The 19684-nt window shown below is 31.9% G+C and overlaps 1 protein-coding gene across 1 annotated transcript in view; it reads right to left on the bottom strand.

The window, feature by feature from the left end:
- The window catches only part of LOC140441577 (circadian clock-controlled protein daywake-like), a 36049-nt gene extending 22741 nt beyond the window's left edge, over positions 1-13308 (bottom strand). The window contains exon 1 of the mRNA XM_072532397.1: positions 13150-13308. Within this exon, the coding sequence (XP_072388498.1) occupies positions 13150-13225 (76 nt within the window). The 5' untranslated portion in view covers positions 13226-13308. The remainder of the gene's footprint in view (positions 1-13149) is intronic.
- Between the last annotated feature and the right edge of the window lie 6376 nt (positions 13309-19684).

Here is a 19684-nt window from a genome sequence, read left to right as displayed (position 1 = left end):
AGTTAACAAAAATTGTTTTTTCTTTCTAGTTCAACTTTGTAAGATATTTTGTCTTTTTTAGCAGCTCTTGATAATAATTGTAAACACAATTGAAAGCTCGAGATAAAAAATAGTTAACCAATAGCCCTTTTATTGACTCCAACCCATCCAAAACAGTTATATATTTTTTCCAAACGAGTCACAAGTACTTCTTTTTTCTTATATATATATATATATATATATATATATATATATATATATATATATATATATATATATATATATATATATAATATAAACATGTTTTTGTGTATATCTATATGTAGCATATATGATGCGAAGGTCGATCAAAGAATGTTTTAGTCCGTATACGGTAATGATGTTAAACGTTGTGTTTAGTATAATATATACGGTACAAAAACTGCGCAGGTAAACATAATGTAAGACTATTTTGAATACTAATGAAGGCCAAAAATCAAGGTAATCACTGTTTTGAAGATATAAGATGGCAAAATAATCGAAAATAAAATATAATGAGCTGATAATTAAATATTTTTTTAAATAAACACATTAACTTTTTAATTATTCTTGATATAAATTAAAGTATTTAATTATGTATTGATGTTTCTGATTAAGAAAATGTTTAGTTTCTAGCATAAAGAATATTTCATAAAGAATGGATGAAATTTTATCTGCTGAATCTCTAGTAGAAAATATTACTACTATTACTACTATTAGGCTAGCAGTAAAGGGGATGTTGAGTATGCACTTTTATGTCCCCTCGGCACCTTGACGTTTTCTTTATGTTTTTTAAAGCGTAGATTTGATTTTTTGAGGGTACCAGGCTGAAAACCCGTCAGATAGTTTGTTATTAACAATTTAATTGTTTAAATTTTTGTATCTCCTAAACTATTAGTTTCTTCTTCTTAAAGTTCCATCTCCTATCGGAGGTTGGATATCATAACGGCTATGGTCACTTTGTTGGCTGCTGCTCTGAAAAGTTGTAGTGAACTACAGTTAAACCATTCTCTAAGGTTCTTCAGCCAGGAGATGCGTCTTCTTCCTATGCTTCTTCTTCCTTGGATCCTTCCTTGCATAATAATTCTCAGCAGCTCATATTTTTCTCCTGTGGTTATGTGACCCAAATACTCTAGTTTTTTTCTTTTTATGCTGTTCATAATTTCTAACTCCTTATTTAGACGGCGTAGTACCTCAGCATTGGTAATCCTTTGAACCCACTGAATTTTTAATATTCTTCTGTAACACCACATTTCGAATGCTTCTATTTTTCTTATGTGTACTATATAATTAATGTGTACTATATAATTAATAACTATTAGTTAAGGAGATGAAAATAAAGAGAAGAGAAGAGAGATAAAAGAGAAACCAAAATAAAAATTGTCCGTTTGGAAAAAAATTAAAAAGAGGCATTTGGTAAACTTTGATCCGATTGTTAGAACCGGAGTTATAACAAATTTCGTGAAAAATAATTGCAAAATAGAAATTCGATGAGGCTTTTCCAAGTATAACAGTTTTCATACGTGACATTTTAACTTTTTTATTAATAAAGATAAAGTAATTTTGAAAGTTAGTTTTTTAAAGCTGAAACAATTAACTTTAAAATGAGGTTTTGAAAGTTATTCGAACGTATGAAAGCTGAGTTATACTTGGAAAATTCCCATAGAATGCCTATTTGCAATTGTTTTTCACGAAATTTGTTAAAACTGCAGTTCTAACAATTGGATCAAAGTTTACCATTTAAACAATTAAATTGTTAAATAGAAAACATTCTTATAATGTTCGTTGAAGTGTCTTCTATCAATTGAATCAATATGGAATCTTTTAAAACCATGCTGTATCCAGAAATGATTGTTGTATTTCTCCATACCATTTCTCTTTCAATTAAATGGAGTTTTTCTAGAAATTGTTGTGATTTTCTTTGATTCTGGCTTTGAATTTCGTTAGTATGTCATTATAATTTACTTTTATATTAGCAGGAACTTTAAGACTATTTCCAATTTTTGCTTATCTACATTTTCATTTTCCTTAATGACACTATGTCCTGGGATTCAAGTTAGTTTGAATGTATTGCCGTTGCTGTTGAGTCTCACTATTATTCTTCTGGTTACTATTGTGAGAAATCATCTAGTTTAGCACTTTGTTTCAATTTATTAATTTCACTCATAAAAGAGTACTTTCTGAAATATTTTTTTCGAGGAACACACTAACCCCTTTCTTTATTGTACTAATTTTTGCATTACATATATTTAGTTCGGATAGTAGTTTTAAAGAGTATAGGATTAGTTTATTTGGTATGTATACTCCAACCACCCCCCTAATGTTCATTTTGATTTTTAGATTCATCGGTAAACACCAATTGGTATTTGTTTATTAAATTATTTGTTTCTGCTTTGAAAATAATAATATTATTAACATATTATGTTATTTTCAGAAATATTTAAATCGATTAGTGGAATTGTTTGATATTATATCTTACATTCAAAATCCTAGGAGGGTAATTTATCTGTATATGGCTCAATATTATATAAGATTTTAGTTAAGTACGAGGGTTATTCATAAAAAAAGGTTCCCTATGCCGCTGAGAAAGAATGCGACGTGTTGGGAGAAATCTGGCAACACTGTCTTAGGCATCAACTCTTCTCTTCGTCTCTCTCACCCCACCACTCTCGATAACCCCGCTATCACTATAATTGATAGATCCACTTAATGTTACACTCAAGGGGATATATTTTTTATTGAATCCTGTTGGGTTGCAGTTGGTAGATTTCAAAGGAGGATTGTAGACTTTACGATATTTTGTGTAAGTCAATCTAAGAAAATATAGATTACAATTAAAATAACAATTATAATTATAATTACTTATTTCAATTATTCAAAAGTGTTGAGTTCAATGACAGAATTTGTGTAAGCAAAATACGGTATTCGCCAAAATAAACAGTACCGAAATCTATGAAATTGCACACAAAATACGTATTTGATTGAGCTTATTTGTCACTACTTGTTATATCAACAATGGAGCAGTTTGAAACAAGTGTCTGAAAATATCGCTAAGACAAACCGGCTCCCCATAAAAATGTAATGTTAGCAATCTTTGAGAAATTAATTAACACTGGTAATGTTTTGTATTAACGCAAGGGCGCTTCCGGTCGTCTAAAAGCAGTTCTTACCAACAATATTCAAAGACGCCTTCTTGATGAGATCTTACAGTCACCAAAATGAAGCCTTTGACGTACTGCTTATAAACTGAATATTAGCGGAGCATCCACACGTCGACTGCTCAAATCTCTTAGTGGTTATTTACGGCATTCAAATTTGACAAGGACTAATCGTTGCAAACAAACGTGCAGAAGTTTACTGTTGATGAGTCTAGCGTACTAAGATCTCGATATCTTGAGAAATATAAAATCATAAAAGTTATATATAAAAATATATATATATATATATATATATATATATATATATATATATATATAAATATATCATATATCTAGATTAGTAATTACATTCTTAAGTTTCCTTTTGAAAGCATTAATGTTTGGGCAGAAAGGATGCAATAGGAGGTCATTGCAAGAGCTGAGCATTCTCGGCAAGGGGAAATGACGAGCATAATCAGTTCTGTGAAAAGGAATATAAAAAAGTGCAGTGTGTCGAGTTCTATGTATTGTGTTTAAGTGTACATTGGCTAATAACGAGGGACAATTAATAACGTTGTTTAGAATTTTAAACAAAAATAACATATCAGCTCTCAACCTGCGGTTCTTCAATATAGCAATGTTAAATTGAGACATTATTATAGAATAATCTATGAAATAATTTTCAGTATTTTTTATATTAATATGTGCTTTAAAAGCTAAAGATCTTAGAAACTTCCTTTGAACGTTCTCTAATCCATCAATGTATACTTGATGAAAAGGGGACCAAACAACAGAGCAGTATTCAAGACCTGAGCGTACCAGATGTATATTAAAAAATACATGCAATGTTTACTTTTAGAAGTATTTTTTTTGGTTTGGCGAATACTCGTAAAACCGGTTCATTAGGAATCACTCTGTAGACAACTGTTAATGATATAACGGTAAGCATGATTTATTTTAAATGTTTTTTAAAGTTCTTTTTATTTAATTACCAGTAAAAATTGTGATACAAGCAATTATTTCGATAATTAGAAATGTATTTTTAAATATAAAAAAATCTTTTACGTGAGCATTAATTACACTTTTGAAATATAATTTTTTATATTACAAAATTACGTTGTTATCGTTACAATCTATTTTACACATTATTTCATAAATTATGCTATTATATGGAACAAAAAATTATTATTATAACTCAGGCTAGCCTAACGTGGTGCCCTCTAATAAATAGTCCAACAGCTTGGCACCTTTCTGTATATGGCAGGTGGATAGTTGAAAACTGTTCTATCTTATCTACAATTTTTTACATGCAGGCCCCCCATCTCAAAAAGCGATAAAAAATTTTATAAACAATTTTTTAAAGATAAATTTTCAAATATCTAAAAGTTTATAGTTTAAGAATAATTACAAATTTTAAGCCAAGAAATCGAACATTTAGTCTAATTTCAGTCGTCATAACTTTTTACATGGTACATATGTCTGCAAAAAAAATAAGCAATTCTGTTGTATGTATTTTAATAAGAAAATGTACATATCTACAAATTACATATATTTCATACTTATTAGTGTATGCATGCACAGATAATGTAATTTCGTTTTTAAAAAAATTATTAATAGTTACACTGCTGTATTATTACAAAACATAATAACTTATTAGTACAATAATTTGAAAATAAAGTTTTCAGTTTCAATTATTGTTAGTAGAAATTATTGCTACTAGCAATTAACGAACGGTTATTAGAATATCCCGGTTATAGGAATATTCTTGCTTGGCGGTTTGAATTTGTATCAGCCAGAGTGTCTGATGAGGCAGGGATATGCTGAAATGAGTCATAACACTCCATTGATACCGATTCGAGCACGAATTTGCCTTTCCAGGCCATATATGTGGCCATTTAATTCAACAAAGCGATAGCAGCTGTTGCTAACAGATTTAATCTTTTACACATTTCGTATAGCCCAGAGGACAGAAAACGATGATATTAAATAATTTTCGTTCATGCCCGCCAAAGCAGGTGGCACCTCTGTACGCTAACCACTGCAGTGGTCAAGTTTTTGGAGACATTCGGATGGACTCCGAGTTTGAATTTGTATCAGCCCGAGTGTCTGATGAGGCAAGGATATGCTGAAATGAGTTATAACACTCTATTGATACCGATTCGAGCACGGGAAGTTTAACGAATTTGTCTTCCGAAGTCATATTTTATATTTGGCCATTTAATTCTTCTGCTAAAAGATTTAATTTTCTACACACACACACACACACACACACACACACACACACACACACACACACACACACACACACACACACACACACATATATATATATATATATATATATATATATATATATATATATATATATTAAACCTAGAGCTAAGATTAATAGTATCACAGGATTTAATATCAAACTCAACAGTATTCCGGGTCGCACCGCGTCGCTGATCATTGCGCCGACCTTTCGACATCCTCTTTGATGTCTTCTTCAGGGCTTTCGAGGTTTCAGTCTCCTGAGCCCCGAGACAGTACTACACTGATCACTAATCAATGCGTTACTGGTACTGGGAACAGAGGACGGTTCATTTATACCGTCGATAGTGACGTGGTTTGGGTGGAGGTTGGCGTATGGATTGGCTCAGGGATTGGCGCGAACATTTCTGACAGTAGGATTTTGATTGATGGGTGGAGTGGATGATATTTTCTTTATGAATTTTCTCCAAGTTGGAGATAGCCGCATGCTGTTATCTCTTTTATTGAGCCATTTTTTGTCCTTTTTTCAATTTCTATGGCTTCTGGGTTAATTCTTGGTTTAGAGAAGCGGATAAGGGCTATGATTCTGGAGTTTTCAAAATCTGTATTCAGATTCTGTATCAAAATGATGTTGACCTAGAGCTAAAATTGAGTCGGAATTGCGAACCGAAATTAAATGTTCATAAATCCTCTTTTGGATTCTACGATTTGTTTGGTCTATATCGGATCGGGGGCAGTCAGCAAAGAGATTTCATAAACTCCGTCTTGTTCATTTAGGATGTTGTCTTTGATTGATCGGACAAGAGATAAAAGTTTTTTTTGGTGTAATAAATAGTGTCTTTATTCCTGTTGATTTAAGAATTTTGTCGATGTTGCCAGTGACACCTTTGATGTAACGTGCCAAATATATTAAGAAATTATAATTGATTGCATACTTTGATGTAGCTGATAGAGGGCGCCACATATAGCACATAATATGTAGCATACATGTGTGCACTTAAGTTGTTTTCTTTAAGTTAGCTCTGTTTTAGTTAAAACAATATTAACACTAGAAAGTCGGAGGGGCCAATTTGGCTCCTGTTGTGATTTGAAGTTATTGCAGTTCTTTTATTTGACACAATAATAATTTCATATTTTATGACTTTTAATATTTTAATACAAAGTCTTATTTAAAGCAAAAAAATATTGTTTACTAAATTTATTAAATGGATTTTCTAACAAACCTACCATAGAAGTCTGAAGGGGCCCTGTATTAATTATTATCGTTTTCTCGGAAATTTGAAGATTTCTTTTAACTTTCTGTCGGATAGATAAAATTATGTTTATGTACGTTTATTCCTAGAAGGTATTTTGTTACACACTGTTTGTTCCTTATGAATAAAATCGAGGCGTTTGAGATGTGGTTGTATCGAAGGATACTAAAAATTCCATGGACTAGCAGAACCAGAAACGAACAAGTTCTTCGAAGAATGGGACATCAACGAACTCTATTAAATATTATTAAGAGGCGTAAACTACAATATCTTGGACATATAATCAGAGGACCAAGATATGAGTTCCTTCGGCTAATTCTCAACGGTAAAATCGAAGGAAAGAAATGGATAGGACGGAAGAAACTCTCTTGGTTGAGGATTTTGCGGCATTGGACAGGTTTGACAGCGGACCAATTGCTACACGTAGCGCAAGACCGAGATCAGTATAAAAATATTATAAGCATGGTAGTCGCCGACGTTCCGTAGGGATATGGCACTCTAAGAAGAAGTTTGTTCCTTGAAAGTATTTTGTTTATTAAGCGGTTTATTAGGTTCTGCTGACTCTCGTTTCTAGAATATTGAAACATTCGTTCAATTGTGAAAATTCAAGACGACTGTAAAGCTGTCTCGTCGTGGACTATCAGAGCTTGAACTTCTTGAAGAAATACGAAAAATACAAGAAGATGTTTCGGGAGGTGAATCTGAATTTGCAGAAAATAATGAGTCAGACGATGAACAAATAATACGTACCACCACAAAATAATGATTCAACTGACTCTAATGCTTCAGAGCAGTTAGAAAGTTTTATTGTACAAGACTCACCAATTTATGTAAACACTGCTTCTATAACTCAACAGCACGAGTCAGCTAATTTTATCGTGAATCCAAGTGCATCTAAGCCAAGTCACAAGAGAAAAAGAGGTCAACAAGGAAAAACTATTTCAATCGGAGACACCGAACAATCGAAAGACGGAACAACGTGGAAAGTTATTGATTCTGGATCAGTACCTGGTAAGATTATGATTTTTAGTATCTTCATATTCATTGAATATTTGCTCATTACAGGACGCCGCGCTCAGCACAACATTTATCGAGAGGAATCAGGTCCTACGTCGTATGCAAAAAGGAACGTGAGGAACAATTGTGTGGTAAGTGCTTGGCATCTAATAATCAACGACAGCATGTTACGTCATATAAAAGAATGCACTATTGCAGAAGCACATCGATGTTTGAAAAATGACACATGTACTATAACTTTGGAAGAACTGGAGGCTGCCATTGCTATTATGTACGCAAGAGGAGTCTACGGCGCCAAAAATTTCCCAACCAACAGCTTGTGATCAACAGTATGGGGTCCTCAGTTTTTTAGGCAAACTATGCCACGAGACAGATTCAAGGATATTAAAATATCTCAGATTTGACATAAAGCAAACGAGATCTGAACGATTGAAAACCGACAAATTTGCTCTAGCCTCTGCGGTTTGGAATGGATTTATAGAAAATAGTGGTACATGTTACAAACCGGGAATAAACCTTACTGTGGACGAACAACTACTGCCTTCTAAAGCCAGGTGCCCGTTCACACAGTACATATCAAATAAGCCGGATAAGTTTGGCATAAAATTTTGGCTTTTGACATGCGTGGAATCAAAATATATTGTAAATGGTTACCCTTATACTGGCACTGATCATCTACGCAAGAAAGATACAAGTGTTGGTGAACATGTTGTTTTGCGGTTAATGGAAAATCAACTGGGAAAGGGCAAACATGTTACGACAGATAACTACTTTACATCGTTAAAATTGGCCAAGGCATTGCAAAAAAAATCAACAAGTCTTGTGGGTACTTTGAATCGCAACAGAAAGGAAGTTCCTCTAAGCGTAAAGAGTAAAAATGGAGAATTATATGTTACCCATATATTCCAGAGCGACAAAAAGATAACACTTACTGCATACCAAGGAAAGAGTCACAAAAATGTGCTTTTGTTGAGCTCATTACATCAATCAGTGGATGTTGCTGTCGATGGAAAAAAACTTCCTCAAACAGTAAGTTTTTATAATAAAACAAAATACGGGGTTGATGTAGTGGACCAAATGACGCGTCTTTATACTACAAAAGTTGCTTCAAGACGATGGCCAATGCACGTGTTTTATAACATTCTTGACTTAGGAGCAATAAATGCATGAATTATTTATAAAGAAGTTACTGGAAGTAAAATCAGTCGTCGTAAGTTTATTCTTCAGCTGTGCGAAGAATTACGGGCTCCAAACCTTGCCTCCCGAAATCTGGTACTATACCCAGCACCACCGGATTTACCAACAACTAGCACTGTTACTAGCCAAAAAAGAAAAAAAATTCAATATCAACAATCTTTCATCAACATTTTATTAAGGCAAGTTCGCTTAAATTGTAATATTTTGAAGTGTAGACTCTACTATTTCTTTTTGTACAATTATTTAAGGACCATTAAAGGTCTCTTTTTATACGGATTATTTTTATGCGATTTTAAAGTTGTGTAATTTGTATTTCATACAAAAATTTCTGTTATTACCTATTATAATTAAATATTAACTATTCACATCCAGATAACAGTAAACTGAGCCTTTGCAATTCGAGGATTCCCTTGTTACATGATGTCCCTATTACATTATTGCGAGTTTCGCATTGAAAGGTATAACCTGGTATTGTTTTAAAATAATTTTTCTCTTAGCGGTGAACGGTCACGGTTTTCGGATTGAAAGATTTCAAGTGAGCGTCGTAAAGTTTTATTTTTCATTAGAAGAGGTTTTTGCCATATCAATTTCGTTGGAAAATTGCAATTTTAGATCGCTTATGAAAAGGAGAAGGATCTACGGCAATTGGAAAACATTTTAATTTAGGCGAATCAACTGTAAGAAATTAAGAAGAATGAAGTTGCTATAAGAAAATCTATAATTTCTAGTACAAAATTAAGCGCCAAATTTTTATCTTACTCATGGAATATATTATTAGAAAAAGCCATCGAAATTCGAATTGAGGAACTAATTCAAAGAAGAATTCCTGTAAGTGGGTATTTAATCCAGGAAAAAGCTCTTCAGTTTTAATACCTTCAGCCACGATAATAGATGAATTGCTTGTGGATGATGCATTAAGTGACCATGATATAATTTATCAAACTTAAGATCTAACTTTAGATGGCATCGTGAGTCTAGAAGATGATAATGATGAGGAAGAAAAACAAACCCCTTCACTCAAAATTAATTCAAGGAGGTCTTTAACTTTGCAGTAAATGACCCCAATTCTGAACGAGCCTTTAAATTACAACGTGAGCTGCAGAACTGCATGTCAGGATATCGTGAGCTACATAAATAGCATCATCATCGCAAAGTTAAATTACTGATTACAGTATCAGAAAAGAAAAGGCTACACAGAATGAGAATAAAGTTTGTGAAAATCCATCACTTTTAACGCAAATATCTATTGCAGAGACAGTTTCTTCTGACGATGAAGATGATTTTGAACCACTTCGCAAACCATTATCAGATAGCGATAATGATTAAAAATGTAAATGTAAAATTATATTATATATATATATATATATATATATATATATATATATATATATATATATATATATGTGTACCTATTGCTATTACTTATTAATTAAGTATTGAATAAAAGTTTTTTTAAGCTTTTGTATGAATTTCTTTCAGATATTCGAAGTAATTTATCATGCAGCCTATTTCTTTTAATTTCTGGAAACTTTTTTGTTTTTGTCTTGGTTTTATGTAATTTTAGAAGACTATGGGACCTATCCCTACTGTTGCAAAGCAAGTAATGTCTTTATATATATATATATATATATATATATATATATATATATATATATATATATATATATATATATATATATATATATAGTAAACTCTTAAATATTGGGGAAATCTGCAAAAAAGACTCTAATGTGTATCAATTGTTTCGCCGAACGTTTTCGCCAAAGAGAATCAATTTGGCTTCTTCAGGGCTGAAAGAGAATAAATTATAATTAGCTACCATATATTATCTATTAAAACATTATTGATCTTACCGTAACTTAGAATTGTAGAGTTAGAATATTAAAAAACTTTGCTAGTAACATAGTGGTGTTTTTTGTTACTATGTGCAAAAAAAGTTTTTTATAAGGTTTGAAATGTATGGTAGCTTTGACTTGACACGTAAAGGCTTACCCAAGGTTAATCGAAAAACCCAATGTAACTACATTTAAAAGGAGGTAATTCTTTGAATTGTCGGCAATAACTAAATTTTTGATTTTCAGACAGTTAAAAGTGAGGTTCTGTTTGAGCCAGAACGCAAGCGCTGACAACTTCATTCGTTCGTATGAATCTTTATGTCGTTAAGGTTCATTGGTAAGAAACGAATGAATTTAAATCCCAGTAAAGGGAAATATTATTTTGATTTTTTTTTATTTAATTATATTATATTGTTCATGTACTATTGAACCTTATTGAGATGTATCTAAGAAAAGCAAGGGAATGTTATATATTTTTTGTTAATGAAAATTAATTATAAAGGTATGTTAGTTGTTAATGGATATATCAGTCAAGTTAGTTATCTGTGATATAGTATTGTTCTTGGTATCTGATTTAAGTAACAGGTGGTATATATCGCTTAGATTCTTGATGTCACTCTTAACATTAATGGAGAAACCGTTAAGGAAAATATAAGACATTTCAATGAACTCTCTTTTAGATTTATTGTTCTCACGGTGGAGAATTGTGGTGTTAGTATAGTCGCACAACGGTCAGGGTGAAGTCGAGAATCACTTTTGTGTAGTGTAATACGTGATTTCAATAATTGAGATGTTTGACCGATGTAGGAATTGTTGCAAGAGAGACATGGAATGTTGTAGACAATATTACTAAGCCTATCTATGGGAGTCTTATCTTTTATCTTAGAATAAAGATTATTAATTGTTAGGGCTGATCTACAAGCCACATTAAGTTTAATGTTGTTATTATTATTGCCAAGGCTATTTTCAACACTTTTCAGAATCCTTGTTAACCCCGGAGTGATATCTCTGAAATATGGTAATGAAAAATATTTGTTTATAGGAGTATCCGAGACTGGGTTCCCACTTAAGACATCAGGATCAGCATTGTTAGTCGCGAAGGAAGGTGAAATATCTTCGTCATGGATAGTATTAAACAAAATCTTATTAACTAATGGTGTTGGATAAGCGTTTGAAATAAAAAGTTTCTGTAGGATTTGTAGGTTTTTTGTATGAAATGAAGGATCTGATAGTTTTGTCACTCTATTTTTCATCTGTTTGATTAAGTTGACTTTGGTAGAATTATTATGGTATGAGTTGTAGTTAAGGTATCTACCAGAATGGGTCGGTTTTTGATACCAATCTATTTTGATGTTGTTGGTTTCCCTGATCATCCTTATGTCGAGAAAGGGGACGGACCAATTACCATCTTCCCTCTCTATAGTGAACTGGATGTAGGGGTCATAACCATTAAAAGTATCTAATAGTTCATCTACCTTGTCATTGGGTATAGCCAAAATGATATCATCAACATATTTTTTAATAAATGGAATATTAAAGGATAGTAAAGGAATGACTGAGTCTAATACATAATCCATAACGTAAGTTGCAATGATAGGAGAAATCTTAGCTCCCATAGGGGTACCGAAAGTTTGTTGATAGAATTTATCATTAAATGAGAAGTAAGTGTTGTTAAAGAGAAATTCGACGATGCTGATGAATCTGTCGTAAGACATGGAACAACAACCTCTAATACGGTCCCAGTTGATCTCTATTGATGTCAAACATATTCTTAGATGAACATTGCTGAATAAGGATACAACGTCAAGGCTAACGAGGACATAATTTGATGGTAGTATGTAACCATTATATTTATTTACCATCTCAAAAGAATCTTTAATGTAATATTGACTTTCATAATTATATGCATTAGTAAGTATGTCTGTAACAAAAGCTGAGATATTTTCAGTGGGTGTTCCAATGGAAGCTACTATGGGACGAACCTCTCTTTCAGCCCTGAAGAAGCCAAATTAATTCTCTTTGGCGAAAACGTTCGGCGAAACAATTGATACACATTAGAGTCCTTTTTTGCAGATTTCCCCAATATTTAAGAGTTTACTATTTAACTAATCTGCAAAGATTAAATTTCTTTTCTATATATATATATATATATATATATATATATATATATATATATATATATATATATATTGTATATTGTATTTTTGAGCTAAATATGATCTTATTCGTAACGTTATGAATTTATGAATATGGTTAGTTGTTACATTCGGCAACAATGTAAAAAGAAAGTCAACAATTTTTAAAAACAAAGACATATAAAATTATTAGTAACAAAAGATCATTATTACTCATTAATTAACTTTTACCGGTTGTGTTTTGTTACAATAAATCCTATCGTATCGTTGGCGGAAAAATTTTGATGCACTATTAATCTATTTAATAAGAATAACATTTACTTACGTAATTGTTGTAAGTTTCTCCCTTGTGCCAAATTGTAAAAGGTACAACAACAAATCACTAGCAGTAACGATTTCATGGCAAACCACTCTTTAAACTCTTTTCATTACCATTTAAAATCGTTTGTTGATATTTATAGTATATATTCCGATTTTGCGTTTTCACCTCTCCACCACCACTTTATAGCTCGTTATATAATGGACGTAGTTAAGAAACCAGGTAAATTTGGATAATTAATTCTTACATGGCGAGGCAAAGTCTACTAAAGTTTGTCCCAGAAAAATCGGTTTAGGTAATGGTAGTATTAAAAATTAGCAGAAAATACAATTTTATTGAATTAATTTGTTAATACCGGTGGTAACTATATCATTCAAGAAACTAGATGTAAAAAAATCTGATATAAATCAGAAAATTGAAATTGACAGCGTTTCAGCATTATAGTATATACTACGATATTTTAATGGAGTTACGTTTGAGAACGATTTTTTTTTTATTTAAAACAATCCTCCTTTATAACAATCGTACTGTATTAATTGACTTAGTGTACATCTTTCAACTATTATACAACTCTTCGGAACTTCGACAGACAAGGCGATATTGAATCTTGTCATCTATCGAAGCTGCCTAACTGTGATCAAGGACCTTATTTTGTGTAATTGAGGTCTTTTTGAGACAACGACAAAGATAAAGTATTACCGTTAATTATAAGGCTTTCATCATTATTTTGGGTTTTTGATAACCACATAAATTTAGTTTTCTTGATGCTTATTTTTCTCCATACTCCATATTCATTAGTCTCTGGAGATCGTGGAGGTTGTCCGCCATTAAGACAGTATCGTCCGCACACGTAATGTTGTTAATTGGTCTTTTATTGACCTTTACTGCAGCTGTTTCTTCCTTGAGAGTTTTTTTCACAATTATTTCAAAGTGTGCGTTGAACAGTAGAGGCGACAATACACATCCCTGTCGCATCCCTCCTCTTAATTTCGAACTCTTCTGACGTGTATTCATTAATGCATAGATGTGCCCACTGCCCGCTGCTGATAATATAGATACGTTATAATAATTCGAAGGTCATTAAGGTTCAAAGGTATCTCAATGTCCATATCATCATCATCATCATCATCATCATCATCATCATCATCATCATCATGCAACCTCTTCTGTCCGCTTCTGGACATAGGTCTCTCCCATTTTTCGCCACTCTTCACGGTTCTGTGCTTATATCAAATGTTTGGTAAATTCGTCTGTGAACTTTACTGACATTTTAAATGTGTAATACATCAGACTTATTATCCCATCCGATTGATAAATTTTATTAAATAGTTTTACCACGACATACATATGCCCATGCTTTATAATCTTAACCTTCCTCCCTTAATGTGAAATCGTGTAACAGAGTTAGTAACTCCGACACCAACTTGTTTAATAATGAATATCTTAGGTTGTAATTTTCTGTTAATATTTTAATAGTAACAAATGATCAATTTATTTACATTCGAAAAAAAATGCATGTTAAAAAAATTGGCTTCTTAGATACAAACATGTATTGACAAATAATTTACAAAAACATTTCAAGTTTTTGAATACAAAATATCAACAAACATATCGACAACGGTTGAAATATCAAAAAAAAATATTCAACAAGTTTGGCAAAAACTGAAATTATTGTCCGTTTGCTTCCTCATTTTCTTCTTCACTGCACATAATGCATAGTGCGGTTAAATAATCCAAACACATATATTGGCCACATTTGTAGCATTTTGAAATTCCTTTAAAATTCTTTGGTATATATTGAAATCCCCTTGTATATGGATTAAAACACCGAAGAATAATTTCAGTGTATTTCTATTTCCTTTGGTATATGTAAAAACACCGAAATATTCTTTCAATTCCTCTTTGCGTCGCTGAGTTGATATAAAGCATTTTACAATTTGTTTATATATCGCAGATAGGTATTTCCTCGGTATGTTTTGATCGAAATCCGCTTTAGGATATTTTGCGTAAAATAAGTAGTTTTGTGTCAGTTAATTGTGTAATTAAAGGAGGTTGCATGGTAGGTCATTGAGAACAGACGTCGATGTGTAGTTTGAAGAAGCCGGCAAAATTTGTTAGAAAAAGTGATTTATACTCAAATTAATGTGTCAGTTCCAATAAGAGTAATCACTGTTTTTTATTTGTAAGCCGTCTCTCATCTGATATATTTGTAAAAGGGCGCTTCCAACAATTTTTAAAAATACCAACATGGTTCGCAGTTTGGAGATGAATTTGTTCATGTGGCGGTGTATCTAACTCCAGTTCTTACCTCAGAAATTCTAAAGTCCAGTGAAGTCCAGAAATTTAAAGTAAAGAAATTTTAGTGAAATTCAGGTAACTTTTTTGTTAATTAAAATAATTAATTAATAATTAAAATTATAAATGTAGGGTATGGCCATAGCTGTCATATTACTTGTTCTGTTTTAAGTACATAGTAAGTGTTTTTTCTTTGTTATTTTTTTTATTTATCTTTGTAACTAATTATATAGTATTTTTTTGTATTACTATCTATATTTGTAACTGTTTGTGGTGAGACAACAATAAATGTATAATTTTTTTTCCTAAACGATTTTGTCTATTTATTTTTAAAAAGTTTTTAACCCTTTTTGTTTCATTTTTGTACCCCCTTGCCATTTACTTATCCTCGACCCAGTTCCCCAAATAAACCCTGAGAGCCGTTCGCAACAGTTTTGTTTATTTTGCTTGCCCTATCTCTAGCCCCATATATATATATATATATATATATATATATATATATATATATATATATATATATATATATATATATATATATATATATATATATATATATATATATATATATAATAAGCCCATTATAATAATACCCTATGTGGTAGGCAAAATATTCGTTACACATTGCCTACAAAGAAACCTAGTTTTTCAGTTTTTCTTACTACTGCAGAACGTACATCTTCCATAAACATTATTCTAGATAATTCTAGATTATTCTTTCGTAACGTTCCTATAACAGTTAGACGATGTTCACGTAGAAGTAACTGCTCGAACTGAACTCTTATGAAAAAGTTGTCTATGGTAAGGCTCTTTCCTGTTCCTCAAATTGGTTCAGAAATGCAGGGTATAAGTGACATATTTCACGTATCAACATAATTTTGTTTTGTAGGCTATCTACAAACATATACTATTTTTATACCGTAAAGTTTTGGTTTATTCGGTACGTATACCCGGCTTTTTCCGTTTCGTATGTTCTTTAATGCATACAGAATTTCTTCCTTTGTAATTTTTCCACTTGTTTTTTTTAACGCTAATATTCTATAGGTTTCTTCTTTCGCCTTTGAACTGCTCTTCAAGTTGGAATCGATTGTATCGTGCCGATAATCATCCCCATTGTTTGACAAGTTGCATATCTATATTATTTATATGGGCACTGTTTAGCCACATATAGTAGTAGCTGAGGCTCCCCTTTGGGAGACCCCAATGGGTGGCCTTTGGAAGGGCTTATTGCTGAATGTTGTTTACAAGTTCTGAAAAAGTCAGGCAGAGTATTACGTGCAATAGTTTATAGATCAGGCTTTGTCTCCCTATCTTATTGTATTCAGGAGTCAAATCTGTGAAGAAGACAAAAGTTTTGAGTTTATTTTAGTACCTCGCTTCTCTTCTTCTTCTTCTTTTTATGTAGACATAGCTCTGTTTTTCAATATGCCTACAATAAGTTGTATTTCCATCTATTTCGTGGTCTTCCTACTGATCGTCTTCCTATTGGGGAACCGTCTCTCGTCGTCTTTACTACTCTATTTGTTGTCATTCGGTTTATATGATCGTTCCATTTTATTCTTCCACTTGTTAACCAATCCTTGATGTTCTCCACCTTGCATCGATGTCGTATATCTGTACTTCTAGTATGTGTCTTACCATTAATATTTCTAACAATTTTTATCTCTGCTCTTTCTAACATTCTTTTTGTCCTCTCTGTGGAGAGAGATTACAATTCATTCTGACATATATATCAGAATTATCAATACAATCAATGAATGCATTGATGATTCTATTGAATATTAATTTCTCTAACAGATGTTACATCATGCTTAACAGAGTAATGGGCAGTAATTTTGAGAACTAACTGTTTTAAAATTACAGCTATTTTGACAAGCATGATTGAGCGTATGAAGGATTTGGAAAGAAATATATATATATATATATATATATATATATATATATATATGATGATGATGATGATGATGATATAATATGATAAGTGGATTTATCATTAAACCTGACCAATAATACTTTACATGGAGTATTAAGTATAATGTGGTATTTGCATTAACCTAAAATATCGATAAAAATTTAAAATCATACTTATCACCCTATTGGGTATTTTTCTCAGTGAACAAAATCCAGAGTGGATGTTATTAAAACACTTCGAGATTAAGGATGATTCAGCTGCTTAATGACAAATATAACTCCGTTGTTACTGAAAGAGCGAGAGTATTGAGTACTAGGGAAGCATGATGCTTTAAGATTTGTCAGTTTTCGTTTTATTATGGTGGTATGCCCTCCATTATCTAAGTATATTATCTCCAATTCTTCAACCTTTTTGCTAGTTTTGTTAAATTCAACGCTTTCAATATGCAATGAAACAGCACATTGATCATAAAGTTCATCAATCTTTTCACTCCAAATGGGTATAAATTCCTTACCGAATCCGCTATATATACATTTCTTAGCTCTACTCATGACAACTTCAATGAATACTTAGTAACTTCTGTGTATTGGTGGAATGTAACCAAGGCATATGACAAGGTTAACAATGTAGAGTGGAGTACAGTGATATGCTTAATTTTATCTAAAAAAAGCTGGGTAGTGGAAAACTTACGTTTCACTAGGAGAGAACAGAAGAAGGTATGTGTCGCAAAAAATCATAGATCAGGATAAAAATTATCTTTCCATGCTGCAGATCTAAAAGTGCGGCTGTCTTTGGCATCAAAAGGGAAATATAATTTTTAAGAATAAGGCCATATGAAAATATTCCCAATTTTAGCCGTTTTTCCTAGATTTCCACTATGCATCGTAGATACTGAAGTTACTAACGTACTATTCTGGAACACTGAATGGGATATATAATGTGAATTGGTCACTTAGCTATAAATGGTTCATAGATGTGTCCAGGATAACGACGACGCCAATATTATCATATACGCATCTTTGAAGGTGCAGACATTTAGCTCTACTAATTCCTTCTATATTGAGTTGGATTACTTTTACTGGGACTAATTTTTTACCCAGGTGATTCTGAGAAGGACTTTTTTGTCGATTTCAATAGCTACTTTTTTAACGTTACAGTGACCATAAGATTCTAAATGAAGCATGGAACAGACCATTTTAAAATACGCCTCCCTCTGAGTTGTAGCATATTTACTGGAAAAGCACTGGCTATTTTAGAGGCACTGAAAGTTTGTAAAAGAAAATCTGCACCTCATTATAATATAATATCTGACTCATTAAGTACACTAAAAGCTTTACAGCAATTGTATCCATCAAATGAAATTATAATGCTAATAAAAAATGAACTCGCACTACTTTCAACAAAAAACAGAAATAACTTTTTTATGGGTGTCATCACACGTGGGAATCAAGGGAAACGAAGCAGTGGACCAACTTGCGAATGCGGCTGCACTAGATGAAAGCATCCCTGTGTCACACATGCTAACAAGAAACGACCATAAAACTTCCATTAACAAACATATTACCAACTTATGGCAGAGTAACTGGATTCCACATCCAACAAATTAAAAGATGTTATAGAAACTGTCGGCACCACCTTATCACTCCCACTCAAACGTTGTGAACAAGTGATAATAACTCGACTACGATTAGGATATACTATACCAACCCATATTCACTTAATAAATAAAGAAGCCATCACTTTCTGCCACAACTGCAAGATCCAAATCACCGTGAAACATATTCTGTTAGAATGCAAAACATACACTCAAGAAAGAAGAAAAAATAACCTCTCTACCAACATGAAGGATCTACTAAGCTGCCAGTTCAACCAAGTGCTAAATAGAATATATTTAAGTTATATATACATTGTAAGAAATTGAATACTTGTAATTTGTGTTTGTAACCCCTGCTAATAACTCTTAGTAGTTGATGCCGGGTCATTTTTGTTTAAATAAAAAAAAAAGATTCTAAACATTACTTTAAAATAATTTGTATATTAGCATATTGTTTTCTATGGCTAATTGTGTTGTAATTACGATCAAAACAATGATATTTTAGTTACAATTAATTCTGTGAAAACTCATTAGAAGTAAGAATATTAGTAACTCACCATAATGTTCTCTTCCTTGACCGATAACCTTATTACAATAAGTGTTTTCTTTGGTCTTCACGGTAAGAACTCTTTTAAAACCGACCACAAAAACCAACAATAAAAAGATGAAACCAAATTATTTTTATTTATTTATTATTCTTACAAATAAAATAAGTACACTTATATCGGAAAAGTCAAGAGATA

This window comes from Diabrotica undecimpunctata, chromosome 5 (genome assembly GCF_040954645.1).
Source record: "Diabrotica undecimpunctata isolate CICGRU chromosome 5, icDiaUnde3, whole genome shotgun sequence".
Classification (NCBI taxonomy): Eukaryota; Metazoa; Arthropoda; class Insecta; order Coleoptera; family Chrysomelidae; genus Diabrotica; species Diabrotica undecimpunctata.
Note: the sequence above shows the minus strand (reverse complement) of the source record. Positions and strands in the feature narration are given on the sequence as shown.